Source organism: Pezoporus flaviventris, unplaced genomic scaffold, assembly GCF_033815535.1.
Source record: "Pezoporus flaviventris isolate CSIRO_AGI_PZ_B2104156 unplaced genomic scaffold, CSIRO_AGI_Pfla_v1 ptg000036l, whole genome shotgun sequence".
NCBI classification, from domain to species: domain Eukaryota; kingdom Metazoa; phylum Chordata; class Aves; order Psittaciformes; family Psittacidae; genus Pezoporus; species Pezoporus flaviventris.
The window spans coordinates 22,104,179-22,122,501 of NW_026892584.1; the positions used below are offsets into that span (position 1 = coordinate 22,104,179).

The 18,323-nt window shown below is 35.3% G+C and overlaps 1 protein-coding gene across 9 annotated transcripts in view; it reads right to left on the minus strand.

Moving 5' to 3' along the window:
• HEATR5A (HEAT repeat containing 5A) overlaps positions 1–18,113 on the minus strand; it is a 56,983-nt gene extending 38,870 nt beyond the window's left edge. For 6 of the 9 annotated variants that reach the window (XM_061463479.1, XM_061463473.1, XM_061463474.1 and 3 more), the window contains exons 1-10: positions 18,003–18,113; positions 16,170–16,428; positions 14,914–15,125; positions 10,172–10,280; positions 9,502–9,651; positions 9,067–9,238; positions 6,396–6,556; positions 3,685–3,940; positions 2,456–2,611; positions 1,394–1,644 (exon numbers count right to left, since the gene is read on the minus strand). In XM_061463479.1, coding sequence (XP_061319463.1) covers positions 1,394–1,644; positions 2,456–2,611; positions 3,685–3,940; positions 6,396–6,556; positions 9,067–9,238; positions 9,502–9,651; positions 10,172–10,280; positions 14,914–15,125; positions 16,170–16,295 — 1,593 coding nt within the window. In that variant the 5' untranslated portion in view covers positions 16,296–16,428; positions 18,003–18,113. Of the gene's footprint in view, positions 1–1,393; positions 1,645–2,455; positions 2,612–3,684; positions 3,941–6,395; positions 6,557–9,066; positions 9,239–9,501; positions 9,652–10,171; positions 10,281–14,913; positions 15,126–16,169; positions 16,429–18,002 lie in introns of those variants that run through there. The other 3 variants (XM_061463476.1, XM_061463478.1, XM_061463477.1) reach the window with 3 other exon arrangements.
• Between the last annotated feature and the right edge of the window lie 210 nt (positions 18,114–18,323).

Sequence of the window (18,323 nt, forward strand, 5' to 3'; positions counted from 1 at the left end):
CATAAGAAAAAAATTTCAAAAGCTAAGAAAAACAGGCTTTTCAGGTGTTTGTTTTTTTTTCTAACATATATAAATTGTTTCATCAGCAGCTGGGTCTTTAAATGTGGAGAACTGCAGCTAGCAACGTCTATTATGTAGTGGCATGGAACTGTTAGTACTCAACAACAGGGAAAGGGTGGTTTGGAATCACTGCAAGTCACTACAAAGGACATTACTCCAAATGTACTAAAGCATTCCTTTCATCTTACAGTGGTGTAATAATAAACAACTTCACAATCCTTGAATAAAAGTGTGCCACTTCTTCCCTAATGTCCACTGGCTCCAGAAAAGGTATTTTCAGAACCGAGAACGTGTCTACATTATGCAGAGAATTAGCATGTACTGCTGACATTTATGTCGCATTGTGGTGTTCCAACTGTGAGTATAACTCCATGGATGGAGTTCTCATTGAGATGGAAACACCTTCTCCTGGTCTGTGTTTCTACATTGGCATATCCCTAAAACTTCAGTGCATAGTATGTCCTATCTGTGCTAGTGGAGAGACTGGATCTTGGAGAGACTGCAAGTTAGACTATGTTAATGCAAGAAACTGGTTGCTGTTACCTTCTGTAAAATGAAATGAAAGCATGTATCTGTTGGACTTGATTAAAGATTTCTTTGGACTTGACCAAAGATTTTCAAGATAACACATAATTGATGTTATTGGTGTAAGCACTGACTAAACTGTACACTGGAGAGCCACTAATAAGCCTGGGAAATATTAATTTTGCTTAATCTGTGCTTGAATGAGTTTCCTTCTAGGAAACTTGTTTCCAACATCACAGCGTGCAACAGTCCTTTTATATATGTTTAACCGTGTTTTTAAATATAAATGATCTTTTCCTTTGGCAAAGTCTGCTCCAGACTAGCCTTTTATCACCACTAACACTGCTTAAATGACAGCTTTCTAATTCAAGCCAACATCAAACTGGGCCAGAATTGCAGAAGGTTTGACCTTGCTGTAAATAATTTAGTTTGAAGTTCTGAAAAATGTAACTCTACTGAATAAATGTCTTCTCCAGGTAAACCTTTTCTTAGGCTGTTCAATATCAGTCCTTACAGCTCCAAAGAACTGACCTCTGTCCCAAAACAACAAACCTATCCCCCAGCAAACTTCCGCATTAGAAAAACGTAACAGTATGAGTGGTCATTAATGACATTTCCTGATAAATTCAAAATCCTGACAAATGTGAAAAAAACATTTGCTTATTTGACTTATGGTATGCTTCAAAATTACCTTCTTGAGGAAATAAAGTATCTCACTAGTATACTGGGTTATGTCATAAAGAATACATGCAAATAGTACTGTAAAAAAAAAACCAACCTGACTGTAAGTAAAGTATTCAGACCATACCTTCCCTTTCCCATGTGGAATTCCTAAAGGACAGTGTTTTACTGCACCCAGCAAAGCAGCAACTGCAAAACTGTAGCCGGTTACTGCTTCTGGGGAGGATTTCAATGTAGTAAGACGTTCAATGCAACGATCCAACAGTAGGGACACACAGGAGGGCAATGCTACTGCAATACAGCGCAAACACCAAGCTGCTGTGAGTCTAACTGAAATACTGGGATGAAGAATGACAGAAATTACTGCTTCCAGAACTCCTGAAAAATAAAATGCATTAACACACTTAAGAAACATGCAAGCAGATTGTGAAACAAGCAAAAATGTATACAAAGGACTGATGAACACACCACTATCCAGTGGCTGTACTTCTCTTTAAAATGTACTATGGATTTTTATTGGGAAATATTTCTTATCAAATTGAAATTGCCAAATACTTTTCAAAATAGTTACCCTGAAAAGTAACAACTTGAAAAAAACCTAACATATTACACAATTATCCACAAACACACATAGACTATATCTGTAAGTATAATCAAGAAGGCAGATGTCCACTTGAACACATCCAGAAAAATTGCAGCTAATAAAGGTAGATGAAGATACATAGCTCAAATGAACAGATTTACTGTAAACATTACGAAGTGTTGGACTTCAAATACAGCCATTAACAGTTAAATTTGACATGGATTTTTTGTTTGTTTTAAATTAATGCACTATTGCAGGTCATAGAAGATAAGAGAACTCCTTGGACAATGCTTGAAGATTTCGTACAGTGTGAAAGCTTACCAACCCCTTTCTTGTTCTGATTTTGTGTCTTTTTTTGTGGGGTTGGTTTGTTGTTTTTTGTGGCTTTGTTAGTTAAGTGGAAGAAAACAGAAAAGGACAGAACTACTAAGGAGGTCCAGGTGAGAAGACTGCACACCAGAAGAAAGGTTGTGATGGTCAATGCCACACAAAGGAACCTAGCAGATTTGAAAAATATTGACTGTCTAGCCATAAGAAATCAGAGGTCACAGTGAATAAATGAATGCATTTTGTACTCTGGTTCACAAAATCATTCAGAGGTTGTACCTGTACTGGAGTCTTGTAGTAATGGTGCTGCTGTAGTTCCCAAGCCATGGATGAGACTTCCAAGTTCCTGAAGTGCACAGACAAGCACATGCTGACTTGCTGTTACATCTGTTGTACTATTTTTTGTTTCCAAGTTACCGTCATTCCCTGCACCATCTGATAACACAATATAGGAAGATCCCCATGAAATCATTACCAGAATGAAACAAGCAGGTCAGAACAAAGATTTTGCTCTGATAAGTTGTTTATATTGCCAAATGAGCTTTCATCATTACCATTATTATTTTTGACCAAACTGTTCTCATAAAGGTTTACCTTCACTGAGACAAGCACGTTTCTATTACTCACATGGATAGTGTAGTAACATCTGCGAGGGCAGGTGGGAAGCTGAAATGGAAACTACCAAATTGCTTATCTTTGAGTGGTAGGGAACAGCGGCCATTAAGAAGCATGCTATTCTCAGCCTCACTGAAGTGACCTGAAGAGATCATGCTTTGATTTAACTTGCCATTTACTACATAGTGGGACAAAAAATAAGGAAAGAGTGAAATAGTGCAAGTAAACAAGTAAGAAGGTGGGGTGCCAGGGAATAAAAAGGAAGGGGAAAATCTGAAGGTTTTGGAAAGTTCATCTTTTGAGACACAAATAATTATGTCAGTTGAGACATTTAACATGTAGATATTTAAATGCAATACAATAAGCAGCTGCATACCAGGACTGGTTATGCCCAACATTCTCTTTCTTTTCCCCTATGGTGGGAGATCAGCAGCTTTTTTTGGAAGCTGTATACAAGACTTTATCATGCAGGAGAGGTTTTCTCCAGGAGAAATGCTCATTTTGTCAATCAGGAACAAATGCTTCTTTTTTGAACCATCAGCAGTGTCAGCTACTCTGAACAAGGTGGCAGAATCTGGCTAGACATACATCGGCTTACAATACTGTCTGTATGTTATTACTGCATGTATTTATTATTTTATCTGTAATTGGTTAAAATGATATCACCAGGGAAGAGTGCTGTAAGAGACGTGTACACATATGTGAGTACACACACACAAACAAATAATCAGCTTAAGCTAAAAACAAAGCAGTCCATTAAAAGCCCTCTACATTATTATGGTAATAAATCAGTACTATATATTCTATTTCTGTAGTCTCTGGATTAGGAAATTAGACAATTACTTAAAAAGGAAAAATAGAGGCCCAAATGGATAATCTTGTTAGACCCATACCCGCAACTTTCTTCAGTTTCCAGATGGCCTGACAAATCTCCTTGGCAGCTGCAATTTGAGCTTTTTCCCCAAGAAGGCCTCCTACTGTAGCTCGAAGGATAAATGAAACACAGTGGCGACAGCCGACAGCATCCATCTGACTCTGAATAGCTTTAGTATGAGACTGAGACACAAGATACAGAGTATGGGAAAGGAAGGCAGAGAAGTTCCTTTCAAGCCATTGTGCTCCTAATGTAGAGACAAATACCACATATGCCTGGAAGAAATTTGAAAAGAAAACATATTTTAGAACAGTATCAGGCAGAAAACCACTGCCAACTATACTGCATACATTTATTTTTTTAATCTCTGCATATTGCCACAACTAAAACATCACTAAACTGAGATTACTTCTACGTTTACACATCCACAAATCCCATACATTCTCACTTTCAGGTAGCTGCAAATTTTGTTTTAATCTATTTAAATTACATAAATTACTATCAAAACTGTACTAGCAATATTGTAGCTTGCTTTTACTGTAAGTTAATTCAAGCTGCTTGCCCATGTTATTTTATCCTAGAGTGTGAGAAATGGCAGTTTACCCTGCACAGGCACTTGTTATGTAAAACATTATCTTTGGTCCCACTGAACAACAGCTTCCAGCTATTTAACATTCTGCACATGGAACCCAAATTTAATGTATGAATGCATTTTAAGAACTACTATGTTACAAGACTATAACCCATAACCCTGAGAGAATTTTGTTATTATAGGCTTTGAATTAGGGAATATTTGCAGCCCCCAAGCACTGTTCTTCATGTCAATGAATTTGTTTGCCTTGCAGTGGAGGTACCATAAAAAGACTACATTTGTCACAACAAAGACAAAGAACGCAAAGTCACTTTACAAATCTAATCACAAGACTATTTATTTTGCTAGATAATATGCTCCCTTACAAATGCTTTCCATGTGCATGTGTTGGATTTTTTAAATGGACAGATGTGTTACCATCAAGAAAAGGGAATATAAAAAATGAGAATATGAAAATGAATGCACAAAATTCCTCATAAGAAACTCCACAACTTGTACCCATATCAACAAACTTCTGTATTTGCCTTATATATACTTTGTCTCATGTCTAATATTAACAACAAAATTATTCACTTAAAAGAAAGTGAAGTACTATAAATGGAGACATTTACTACTAGATCCTGTTAGCATCTAATAGCTCGACAAATACTACTTAGACTTCATAATGTACCAGTATAGTACCCTTGTTTCACAGATTTGAAAACTGAGGAATTTGACAGAATAAATAAGACTTGCAAAGAGTCATACTGCCATGGCTACAGTTACAACTATATCTTGAACCTGGCTTTGTCGCAAATAAATATAAATTCTTCTTCCATATGCAAGAAGTAAACTTTAGTGGTTTTCTTATTTTTTAATTTATAATAAGCTGCAATTCACATTGTAATTAATAAATTTTAAAACTGCAAGTGTCTTCTACTCACAGGCACTGACATATGCACAATTTCTCAAGTTTTCCTTAAAGAAACACCGCACTATTTTAACTAGTTCTGGTAGAGTTAGAGTGTACTGTCTAGAACAGGTACTATTGTGTTAACATAGAAATGCATGAAAAAGGTGAAAAAGGAGACAACCTCCAAAAAGCAGTACAAATAGTCAAAACAGTGAACTATCTATTCCTCAAAAACTAATAAAACCACCATGTATACAGAACACCCTAGGAGTCTGGCATGCATTTTCTAGGCAAATAGCTGTCAAGGTATTTTTTTTTCCCCAGCTTTTCTGTCTCTCTGCCAGAAGTTAATGCTTCCACTCAGCATGATCTGAGACAATTTGTGAGCACCTTCTAGCTGTTTCAGAGCAAGCTCTGGCAGCTTCTATCAGAAACTGAGGCTAATTTACAGACTTTTGAACTGCAGAAGTTGAAGTGAACTGAAAAAGCCCCTTTACTGGAAAAGGGAACATATCAAATAGCTGTGGGGACTGTAACATATTAAAATACTACAGCTGTTTGATATGTAAATGTTCATCATGACCTTTACTCTTGATCCAGAGGTTTAACATTTGAATATCTAGGTCTTACCATGTAAATGTTGTTTAAAATACTATTTCCAGAGAAAAAGTCAATCTGATATTACCTGAAAAATTTATCCTGTTTTTACCAGTATGCACTATGTGGTCTGACTCCAATCCTGCTCAGTCAACAAGATTCCATCCTCTAACTCATCATCCAGGAAAACAGCAGAACAGATATTTGGGGTTTTCCCCACTAAATTCTGTTTCTCTTATTTTTCATGCACTTACTCATAGCAAAACCATTATTTCAGAACAGGACTGGGAATGTCCTTATATAGAAGGAAACTATTCCCTGTGTAATTTCTCCCTTTCACTTTTAGACATAAGGTATTAAGTTTTAAATTAAATATTTGAAGAAAGTCCTCATTTATATCACTTGAAATTCAGATCACATGCAGCTTTCAGAAGTAATACATATTTTATTTCGAAAAATGCAAACCGTCAGGTAAACAATAAGCAACAACAGAAGTTTTTTTATTCTGAAATAACTCAAGGTGTAAGTCCTTATTTTAAAGAACATACATTTCATCATGGATACAAAAAAGGATGAAATAAGAGATACATGGAGAGCAAAGCAGCTATAGGAATTTTTAGCAAAAAATCTTAACTAACGTAATCCAAACCTGAGTGACTCCAACTCTAACATCTCTGCTGACTGAACTGGTCCCTTTCAACATGTCGCCACTGGCTCGTAGAAATCCACAACTTCCACGCAGAAATCCAGTTCCCAGTAGCTCCATCACTTCTTCCAAAGAGATTCTGTGGAAGTTATGCCTGGTGGATGCTAAGAATAGATGGAAATCTTTAGAGGAACAGCTCTGTACACTACTTGCATTTTTCAAGAAAAGTTTCAACTCTGTTTTAGAAAAAAAACAACTTTCATAAGTTCAGTACCACAACCAAATCCAAATGCTGTTTGAGCATAATTTCACAATACAAATGAAGACATTCTGGGACTCGGTGTTCCAGCAAACCCAAATATTTTTTCAAGTTTTTCTGATTCAACTATCTTTAAATAGTTTAGGCCATCACCTAATATGTCTACATATGTTTACCCTTCCATCTAATCTAAACTCCCTTTGCAGAAAGGTCAGTATGGCCTATTCCTACCACCCAGGCTTCACAAAAGCGCTAACTTACTCCAGTTTACCATCAAAGACAACCTTCTATTCCAAAGCAGATTACCATTCTGCTGTGCTTACCCAGATAAGGACACAGCTACAAGTTCTCTCAGAAACAAAAGTATCTCACCTTAGTATTAAATTAGCCCTACAAAAGAATGAGAATAATAGGATATGTTTATGACCTTCTAAGAAATCTATTTATAGTTATTTCCTATTCTGTTGTTTTATTTCTTGCCAGGAAGTTCATTTAAAATACATGCTGGGGCATGTGAGTGCAAACAGCATGACATCTGCACACTGCACAAATTAAGTGGCCTAAAATTTTCAGTGCATTTTTCATTTTCTTCCAAGTATTGAAATGGGAAAATGAACGAGAGGATTTGAAATAATCATGTCCAAAGAAAACCCCAAAACCCAAACAAGTATCAGCAGGTTATTGAATACAATATAGAAACTTCAGAACTACACACTTCTTTATGTACTGTTTCCAGCTCTCCCCGAGCCCCTTCTAGCCCCACCTAGCTTATGTCTCACTTAGTTTCCTCTTCTTTTTAACTAAAAATAATTAAAATAAAAAAGCCAACCAAACAGTTGACGAGCTTCTTATTTAACCTTATCTTAGCACTTTAAACTTTGCAAGCAATGTATTTTTCAGTATTTCTGAAGAAAAGTACTGAGTCCATAAAGAGGGTATTTTTTATTTTTTTTTTTTTTACTTTATTGAGAAAAGATAAATACTGATACTTTTTTTCTGTAACATAATAATTCTCTCCAAAAGAATCTTAGAAAAATACTTTAGAAATCAAGACTTCAGAGTCTTCAATGAAAATCCACAGTCTCACAAATTCTGAAATGCAGAAGTAAGTCCAGAGGAAGACCACAGGGATGATAAGGGGGCCGGATCACCTCCCATATAAAGACAGGCTGAGAAAGTTGGGGCTGTTCAGCCTGGAGAAGTGAAGGCTGTGTGAAGGCTCTGTAGCAGCCTTCCAGTATCTCAAGGGGGCCTACAAGGATACTGGAGAGGGACTCTTCTTTAGGGACTGTAGTGATAGGACAAGGGGTAACACATTTAAACTTAAACAGAGAAAGTTTAGGTTAGATTTAAGGAAGAAGTTCTTTACTGTGATGGTGGTGAGGCACTGGAATGGGTTGCTCAAAGAAGTGGTAAATGCTCCATCCCTGGCAGTGTTCAAGGGCAGGTAAGATGGAGTCTTGGGTGACATGGTCTAGTCTTGGTTTAGTGTGAGATGTCCCTGTCCATGGCAGGCAGGTTGGAACTAGATGATCTTAAGATCCTTTCCAACCCTAACTATTCTGTGTTTCTATGATTCTAAGTTGGGCTTAAAGGCATGCAATATTGTCATTTGCTGCTTACAGCACCGAAGGTCTTCTCTGATGCCATTAAAAGCAGAACAGTCTGAATTATATTTATAACAAGATGCAGGGTATTTTGCTTAGATTACAGTTAGATATTTAGAGCTTTGGGCTCCTAAGATTGAACTAGAAACACCCATTCTAAATGACACTGAAGATTGGAGTTGTTAACTTTGTACCAAGATGCTTCGATTAGATCAAGCACTGCCTGTTAGCAGAAATTTATGTGGTCTGTTAAGCGAACAAAACTACAATGTTCATTTCTGCTTCTTATCACATTTGTACTGCTACACAATCCAGATGTGGAAATTGATGATTGTGGAAAAACAGCCTGAAGATAACCTTACCTCTTTAGTTTAACAAAGAGACACTCTCTCAAGCCTTATTGTTTTCTAAGCTGTTTAATGCAGTCTTGCTTTAAATTCTTGAGGCTACTAATTTCTAAGCTGTTTTCTAAGCTGTTTAATGTTTTCTAAGCTGTTTAATGCAGTCTTGCTTTAAATTCTTGAGGCTACTAATTTCTTTCCGTACAATAAAAATCTTACAACAGAGAAAAAATTGGTTTTCCTTGTTTATTATAAATGTTTATATATATATAAATGTTTATATATATTAACACAACCAAAACCACAACACTTTACAAGAAAAATGTTACAAAATAGACCAAACCAGAGAGATGACCAGCCAGATGAAGCTTACATTGTGATTTTACTTCAGGCTTCAACAGAACTCAAGAACTTCTTATCATCTAACAGATTTTTACAGATGAAAATCAGCAGAGCACAAACTTTACCTGTTGTCTGTTTAGATGTTAGAGCTCTAGCCAATACTGTGCCTAGAAGTTTTGAAACTGCTAATCGTACATCATAATTGGAACCTTCAAAGGATTTAAAACACAAGGTCACAACACTATCCAAGTCTGTACTCCACATAAATACTGCTTCATTCTGAAGTTCAAGAAGACACTAGACAAAAAAGGGAAATAAAAATGTTTTGATATGGAAAAGCACTCGGTAAAAGTTTTAGTTTGCTACATAATACACAAAGTTCTCTGTAACAAAATAAGCATGTTGCTTCACGCTAAAATAACTTGATTTTTTGCTGCCAATGCAATCTCAAAGAAATAAAGATAAGCAAGCAATGTATTCACTGCTGTGCTTGTAATCCATTAAACCAGAATTTTATTTAGGGATCTTACTTGATAAAAAACACTATTAAAGCACTTTACCTTTGCAGCAGCACAGCGGACTGCCATGGATCGATCTGTCAAACAGGATCGGGCAGCTTTGTAAATATCTCTATGACAGGGGATAGCAGCAGCTCCTAAGCCATTTAATATATTTTGCAAACTAAGCATGATCTCATAACGACCTTGAGACTGAAAAATCAAAAAGAGAAATGTTAAAGTTCTGCAACCTAAGCTCGTTGGAAATACAAAATGGCAGCTACTGAAATACATAAACAAAGATTTGGGTCTTTCAGGCTTTTGGAGATCTGTTTATGCTGAAGTGAGTTAAAGCAGGTAACTTGCTCTATAACTCTATAAGCAAGTGAAAACAGTAATTCTATTTTCTACTGGAAAGTACTAACTAGCACGCAAAACATGAAGTACAAGCTGGAGCAAAGATCTTCTTACTATTAAGGCAATTAGATTTTCTAGTTTATCAAGTTCTTTCACGAAATCAGATTGAGAAGAGCTATGATCCATCCTTTTATAGTCATAACCCATTAGCTCTCCGGGAATTCTTTGGAATTCAGACACTGATTTTTATCCTATGACTTTCCACAATTTTTTTATACTTTGATATCATGCACTTTCTCATATTCATTGGCCCAGCTACCAACAGTACACATCCTATTATTTTTCCAATCATTTTTTAAACATGCTGTTCCAATACCTCTGCATTCTTCATTGCTTTAAGCACATTCCCAACGGTGTCAGTAAAACTGTTTCCCAAAATTCTTCCCAATTTTTTGTATAAATAGCCCAAGCATACCACCGCAGCACTAAAACAAAAGCAAATCCAAAGATGCGTGAAAATGGATGCAGTAATAGATGAAAGGGGTTAGGATAACTAATGTAATCAGTGGGCAAACAATAAAATAACAAAACAGAATGTCCCAAAAAAGTTATGTGAATCATCAAAAGGAAAAGAAAAAAAAAAAAAGTCTGTGTGTGGCACACACTCTAGGAGAAATGTAGATACAAGGGTTGGAAAAACAACTTGCACAATGTAAGAATTCAGGTAATACAATCTTCCAATAAATTTTATGATAGGAATACAATTTGCATATCCACCTTTAAATCTTAACATTAATTTCTATCTAAGAAATTGAGCATGTCCTGCATCATACAGCCTACGGCATTGTGCTATGGCAGATCATGCAGCCTATGGCATTGTGCTATGGCAGATGCTGCTAGAAGTAGCCAGGGACAAGTTTATTTATTACTGGATGGTCAATAGTAGACTGTAAATGGTCTAGTAATTAAAATTCTGTATAACAATATGCAATAAAGAAACACCTTGAATGAAATATAACTATAAGCCCATGTCCTTTTCACAACACACAATTCTGAATTTAGTTTCCAACTGACAACTGGACTCTATGCTCACTGCCATATCCTTTAGCAAAAGCAAAAAATTACTAAATATTGAGCAAATAAAGAAAGAGAGAGCTGCTTAAATAAAGAATATTTTCCTTTTAATAATGTCCTGGGTTCGGTTTAAACCACGACAAATAATTAAGGAAAACCCTTGGGTTTTGTATTGACAGATCTAGAACTAAACCAATTAATTTTATGCACATAAGGAAAAAAGAAATTGTATCTTTAATCAGCTTCCGGCTCTTTGACCAGATCTTCTTGAACATGCAGTGACACTGCTCAGCACCTCATTCAACAAAGCAACGCTTTACTTACTCTGCACCTGAATTCAGGTTTCACATAAAGAATTTTAAAAACACATACTGAACACATTCTTGATTAGAAAAATGCATTTATTATTAACAGTGATTCCCTAAATGACAAAGCAAAGTAAAAGAAACAAAATTGGTATTCATTATCTCTTATCATACCAAAATCCTATTTTCATTGAAGCAACATTTTTCATTATTACTTTTATCCAACTCGGTATACCAACAAGTTTGGATTTTAATGCTGTTCATGGTGTGGCTGGGCATAAAATTACAAATGTTGCTAGTAAATTGATCATCTGATGGTCACAGATACTCTGCTTAATTAGCCTTAAAACTAAAAAATGTATATTTAATATCATAATCCAGATTCAGAATATTTAACAAATATCTACAAAGAAAAAAAACAACAACCAAATCATAACTACCTTATTACATCATGGTATAACCTGCAAACACTCTTACATGGCTGACTGTTCTGACCTGCTTAAGTGTCCTATGAAAAAATCAGTCAGTGTTGAACAGTGATTTCTAGAAACAAAGTGGCAACATTTGTTGATGAGTAACATATAATCAACTAAAGATGAGATTCCAACTACTTCCACGTATCAATATTTAAGTTCCTATAAAAGTTAAAAGCATAGGACTTTAGGAAGCTCTTCTTATTGCCTTCCAGGATTTTATCATGCCTGTAGCTGTCCATTTGCCTTTCCCCACAAATGGTTCTTCACTATGTCCAAACTGTATTGAGTCACTTTATCTGTCAAGTAACAAGCAACAGCCACAAGTTTCTAAGGAAGTTTGTAAATTTAGGTTTTTGCAGGGAAAAGCCTCCCTGTCTGTGTTTTTCCCTCCCTGACTGCATAGCCCCATTTTGACATACAGCTCTCTCTATAAAGATACATTTAAGTTGTTTTCTTTCAAATATTGCCTTAGCAATTGTACTTGGAGAGGTACTAACAAAAATGCAGACCTAAAATACTTAATCATGTGGCAGAACACCACTGATATCAGCTATTAAGAGTTTCCTGACCAGCCAAATGCTTTCAAAATGCTTATGGTTTGAAAGCAACCCTAGCAGATATTTTAAAAAACCTTGTAATTTGAAGTAAAGTAAGAAGTTGTATCCACACTACACGATCTGTTTAACTGATCTGGTTCGTCATTCACATCACGCTCAATTTTAGTAGATAAGCACCTATCTAAGGTTCTGTTTAAAATGCTTGCCTAAAACATTTAAGTTTTCCACCTATGCAAAAAAAGAAAAATTACAATTTATGGGATAAGAGAACAATTCACTATAAACTGTATTTAAAGGAGTTTTCAGGTGAATCAACACATTGTGAACAATGACAGCTGAGTGTTGCCACCAGACAACATGGGCATGTATGCTGAATAAGGACAGATGGCAAACAAACAGTCATGATTTTAAAAAATAAAAAGAAGAAAAAAAAGCAGTCTTTCTTCACTGATCACCAAGTATTCACACTTGCCACCCAAGATGAAAGAACTTACTCAATAAAGACTTCTGTAGTTCTGATTATTCTTCTGTAGCCTGTTGTCTCAGTCAGTATTATAAGAAATCCCATTTCCAAACCTTTTTTAAAGCAAACCATATTTTACTGCTACCCTTTCCTCCACTTCCTCTCTTATTTCCTCTCTTCACTACTGCTTACATACCCAGCAGGATTCTGAACACTGCTACATCTTTCTCCCGCAGTTACTTCTCCACCTTCTAACTCTGGGTATCTGCCATTTGTCTGTCTGCCATTTCTGCCTTGCTGCCAATGGACTCCATCATCCCTTCTCGCTATGCTGACAACATCTCACTTCCTCCAGTGTGGCATCTTGCAGCCAAAGCAACGAAGACTGGCAGAGTTTTGTTCCATACAACAACTCACCTATAATGTTATTGAAACTCACTGCTGAGGAGCTGGAAGTAGCAGTAACTCATTTTGCAAGACTAAGACCTTTTATAGCAACCTTATTATTAACTCATAAGACTGCACAAGAGGTCAGCTGGAACAAGAGGGAAACAAAAAAACATTGTGGTACTGGAAAATACAGCTGACTCCTTGCAAAAAATCTACTTTCAGGAAGCTTCACTTGAGTTGTCACAAAGAGGATTAGCATGTGAAGCAAAGGAGGAAGGTAGATTCTACTCTGCTTTGTAAACTGTATAATTAATGCACAATGATGCTTTACTATCTCTACCTTTATTTTCAGTTTTCTTCACTATAGTGAAAGATGTGCATTGTTTCAGGAATAAAGGTTATTCATAATGTTTTGCACCTTAAGATATGGTTTCACATCCTGCAGTATCAGTGCACACTTCTCTGTTCGGTTGGCTATGCTTCAGGCATTTAGTTACAAACATTTCATGTCCAGTTTCCCAGTTGGATTAAGAGATGTGCTCAATAACTATGTATTTGTACCTGGAGTTATGCTTGTACATTTCATGGCTCTTCTCAGCACTATCTTCTCTGGGTTTTTCAAGCACCTGCCCTTGTAACAGTGTTAGCCATTGCTGGTATTCTCTCTGGCCTGACTTTCAGTTATCTGTCTGGAGATCACCAACTGTCTTGTACTTTTTTGGTTCCTGATGCACACATACAGTATCTGAAACTATTACGTTCTTTATGTATTCTCTGGCAGTGAACTCAGATGCATCATGTCAGGTAAAGGTTTTTTTTCCTTTAACTAATGTTAATGAAGTTATATTTGAAAGGCTTTCTTCACCTTTTTTAAAATAATCGGTGCTTGTTTGATGTGCTGTAAAGCATGGTTTATTCAATATGGCAATACATATTGCAGGCTGGTTCTGTCCCTTCACTGAACAAAAACATAAAGCATAAACTGGCCTCAGTTTACTCTATTACCTTAAAGCACACTATGGTCATTATAGCCCTGAGTGACAGCACTGAGTTTAGAATTCCTACACTCTTAAATAAATTAATTTAGCTTAGCTTTCAAATCACTCAAGGCATTTATTTCCAGTGGTTCCAGTAAACAGTAGCTAGTTAGGTATGTCAAATTTTGTTCTAACATATACAATCTGCACTAACTCCCATCAGCCACCAAACTGCCTCTCTTCAAAGCTTTAAAACTAATGCGATTTTGAAGTGTTTGAGTGTAATTGATTTCATGGTATATTTATAGAAATCATAACAAGAAGCTTCTAAATAAGGAAGAAAAATATATTTTAAGCTTATTAAACTTTCAAGGGTAATTTACATTGTAAGGTATTTACCTGAATTTCATCCCCCCCCCCCCAAACATGCAGCTGAACTTCTTACTCAGAACTTTCCAGTAAAGACACAGAAAGGAATATATAATATGCTACCAAAGTACTTAATCACTCATAATTCTACCCCAAAGGCACCATATACTAAATGATTAAAATAAAATTGGTTTAATATCTAGAGAGAAGGAAGCAATTTGAATTTGCCTTCAGATGAAGTCAGTTTCTCTTCTGTAATAGTCAAGTCTAAAAATTTTAGAGATGTAATACCAAAGAAAAAATCACTTTCTGCAGCTGTGCAACACCCACAAGAATGATTCTAACCAGGGAGGCTCCCAGATTCTACACGCAATATGACACAAAGCTCTACAGGACAGCGGGCAGAAATAAGGGAGCACACCCTCTCCTTCATTAACCTCTCACCACGTAAATCTGTCTCTCTTGCTATTACTGGATTTGACGTTTGGGGTTAAAACAAATACTTACAGTTTTGTAGGCAGATAACTTGGCGAATCATCTTTACTTCGAATGAGTTCATTGCATTTGTCAATTGTTTGGTAAACCGAAAAAGTGTCTCCAGTGCTATAAAGTACAGCTAAATTCTTGGCAACAAGCCGTCTGGTAGGAGGTCCTGGTGAATTGTTTAATAAAGAAGTCAATTGCTCAACTAGTTTCTTCTGATTTTCCCTTATATCAGCCTGGAAACAAAGATCAGTAACCAGTTAAACTTCAGTTGTATTTAAAAGTTAAAGACAATTAATGCTGATTATCTTTACCTTTATTAGGTATCTTTACTTCATTATTAGTATTCTGATAATATGACATTCTTAGTTAAAAATGAACATTTTATTGCACTTTTCTACTGAGAGAAAAGCCACCTCAAATATGTGAGTACTTTATTATTCTTTAAAAACAACCCCAACATTTTTCAGAGCATAATTCTTTCTAGTAGCATTCCAAGTGTATTTTCACCGCGGCATTTGTATAATTATGTCTTGCTAAAACAAAACTGTGTTTTCTTGCTTCTTCTATGCTTGTTTTAAAATAAAACAATTCCTAGAAATAATAGCAATTTAAGTAGTAAAGAAGAACTTTAGCGGAGTGTCAAGAAGTTGAGCATTACAAAGGAAAGAACTTCCCTTAAAACTATCATCTATTTTAGTCTTATAGAATTTTTTTTTAAATGCTTTTTTAAGGAAAAAAAAAGCATCTGGCACTGTATTTCATTTGCATATTTTAACACAAAGAATATAACTCTTACACAGCATTATCTAGGTTGCTTTATTGCTACATATCCACATGTCCTACTTAATATGCACTGAACAGTGAACCAAGTTGGCTGGAAACATATTTTATTATTTGACTAGGAAAATAAAAAAATAAGAGAAAAATGTTACATTCTTGCTTGCTAGAGAACTACAAAGCAATTGTGCCATGCTAGGTGGAAGTATGGCTTCCATTCTTCATCATGAGGTTGCAAAATCTTGCAGTAATTATCTAAATTAAGAGAAAGAAAAAAAAAATCCTTTCACTAGACAAGTGGCTCTGTCATCTGAAGGGCTGTGACCAAAAACTTGTAACATTTAGAAAGCTGCAGCTAACACAGAACATACTTTCATTGCATGTACATGAAAAATATGAAGCAAATATGAATAAAGCTCTTTGTTTTTAAACAAAATAACAAAAAACCCAGAGAGAAATAACTATAATGTGCTTTTCTTCTCAAGTCTCATTATACTTACTCTGGAAGTCACTGGTAGAAGTTTTTCCAAAAACTGTAACCATTCAAAAATGAACTCTGCTTTTTGAAATTCACCAAGCTGCTTATATGCTTCTTCATTAAGTAGTAAACTGTGAGCTAGCTCCATTCTTTGAAATTTTCCTCAAATCTCTCCTCAAGCACCATGGAATAAAAAACGCCAACAAACTGCCACAACTGTGCTAACCAGTCAAGTTTTCTTCCTCATTAACATCTGGTGACTGAAGCAGGAATCTGAACACCTAAACAGAAAAAGAAACAAACAAAAAAACAAACAAAAAAAATCACCAGAGAGTCAACAATCATATTATAGTCATGGTCGGCTTATTAAAACTAAATTTTCAAAGATAAACATACAGAAAATATAAAACTACACTACTTTTATTCAGGTAGCTTTAGTAATAATGGTTTTGGAAATGAGATAATTGTATTAATGTAATATGTCAATTCAAAAATATACTTCAGAATATATCAGAGGAGTTATTACTGAACTATTATTCTTTTTTTTTTTTTTTGATAAAACGAGTTTTTCTAATACCCAATCATGCATATACTTGAAAGTAGTGACCAAAGTAGGCCCCAAACATAATTACTTTTACTCTCTAGAACTAAAGGCAGCAATGGCAATAACCTATAGCTAACAAACTCCTGTTTATTATACTCATAAATATAAATGCTAATATATTATTCTATCACTTTATGTATTCGCAGTGCCAAACAGAGCACAAAGAAAAAGTAGAATTTCATTGCTGAAAAAAACTCTAACACTGTCTTTAAGAAAAAATATATCAAAAACCAAATCAACAAACAATAAACCAAACACAATCTGAAAAATTAATGTTTCAAAAACTCAAAGTTCAAAAGAAGTTATGTTTAGTCTGAGAGACAGAAGTAAAACGTAACTATTTTGAAAATTATGCTGCCAATAAGCATAACTAGAAGCAAACTAAGGTAAAATTCTTCTAATGTTAACTTTCTCCCCCACACTATTTATGTGCCACCGAGCCTCAAACTACAAAATACAGTATTCTGTAGGCTTCACAAACAAAAATAGTTAAGGAGACTTTGGTAAAATGTCAACCATATTTTCAACTCCCAATAAATTCTCCTTTCCAGAGGTCACCGAGACTGCTGAATATGTATTTCTTTTTTTTACAGTAATAATATTATAGTGTAAAATGATCCAACAAGCAGTAAATGGGCAATACAAAGCAATGGTAAATTATTCAGTACTTGGATTGTCATCAAATGCACAGCAGAATGTTACTTTTACTACTTTCTACACGTTTTAAGGTAAATTTTACTCACAAAGGAAATTACTCACTTCTAATTTACTATAATGAACTGTCATTTCAAATTTACCTGAAATACCGCGCAGCCTGACAAAGCACCACGTTATAAAATGACAAGCAGAGATACATACACATAGCTCATCATACCTATATATAATTTTATCTGCCTAGGTACATAGACATTCAAAATTTATCACTTATCTCACTCTTAGAAAACTCACAGAATGTAACTCTAGCTTCATTTTTTTTGCAACATCAAAAAAAAAAAAGTAGAATTATGTATTTCACTGAGTATTTGAATAGAGTTTCATCACAGTTCAGTATGGAAATTACATACTGATGTACATGTCACAAGCACTTCTTTTCCCCTCACCCAAAGCCTGTCCCAACATCTAATATCTCTAATCACCTACTGCTACAGCAGCTGATCCAATTTACATATCCAACTATGGATTACAATTCTCAGCCGTTTTCCCCAACTGAAAAGATCACAGATTGTTGCCATACACTAGCACTTAACTTACCTAGCAGGTAATTCCTCATCATTGTAAAAAACTGTCTCTCTTCTGCTAAAGATTCTTGGACAAAGGACATCAAGAACTTGACTTTCTAGAAAAGAATTCACAAAAAGATCAACTTTAGGAAAGCTCACCAAAAAGACACTAGACTGGAGCTCCATCATATTATTATCTTTTTAAATGTTACATTTAAATTGTGTAGACCCACCACATCTACCATGCAATTTGCTTCATTTCACTAATGAAACACTTATTCTTTTTTTTTAATTCAGTTTAATTCTGAACAAGCAAACAAAAAAAAAGCTCAAACAGCATAATGCCATAATT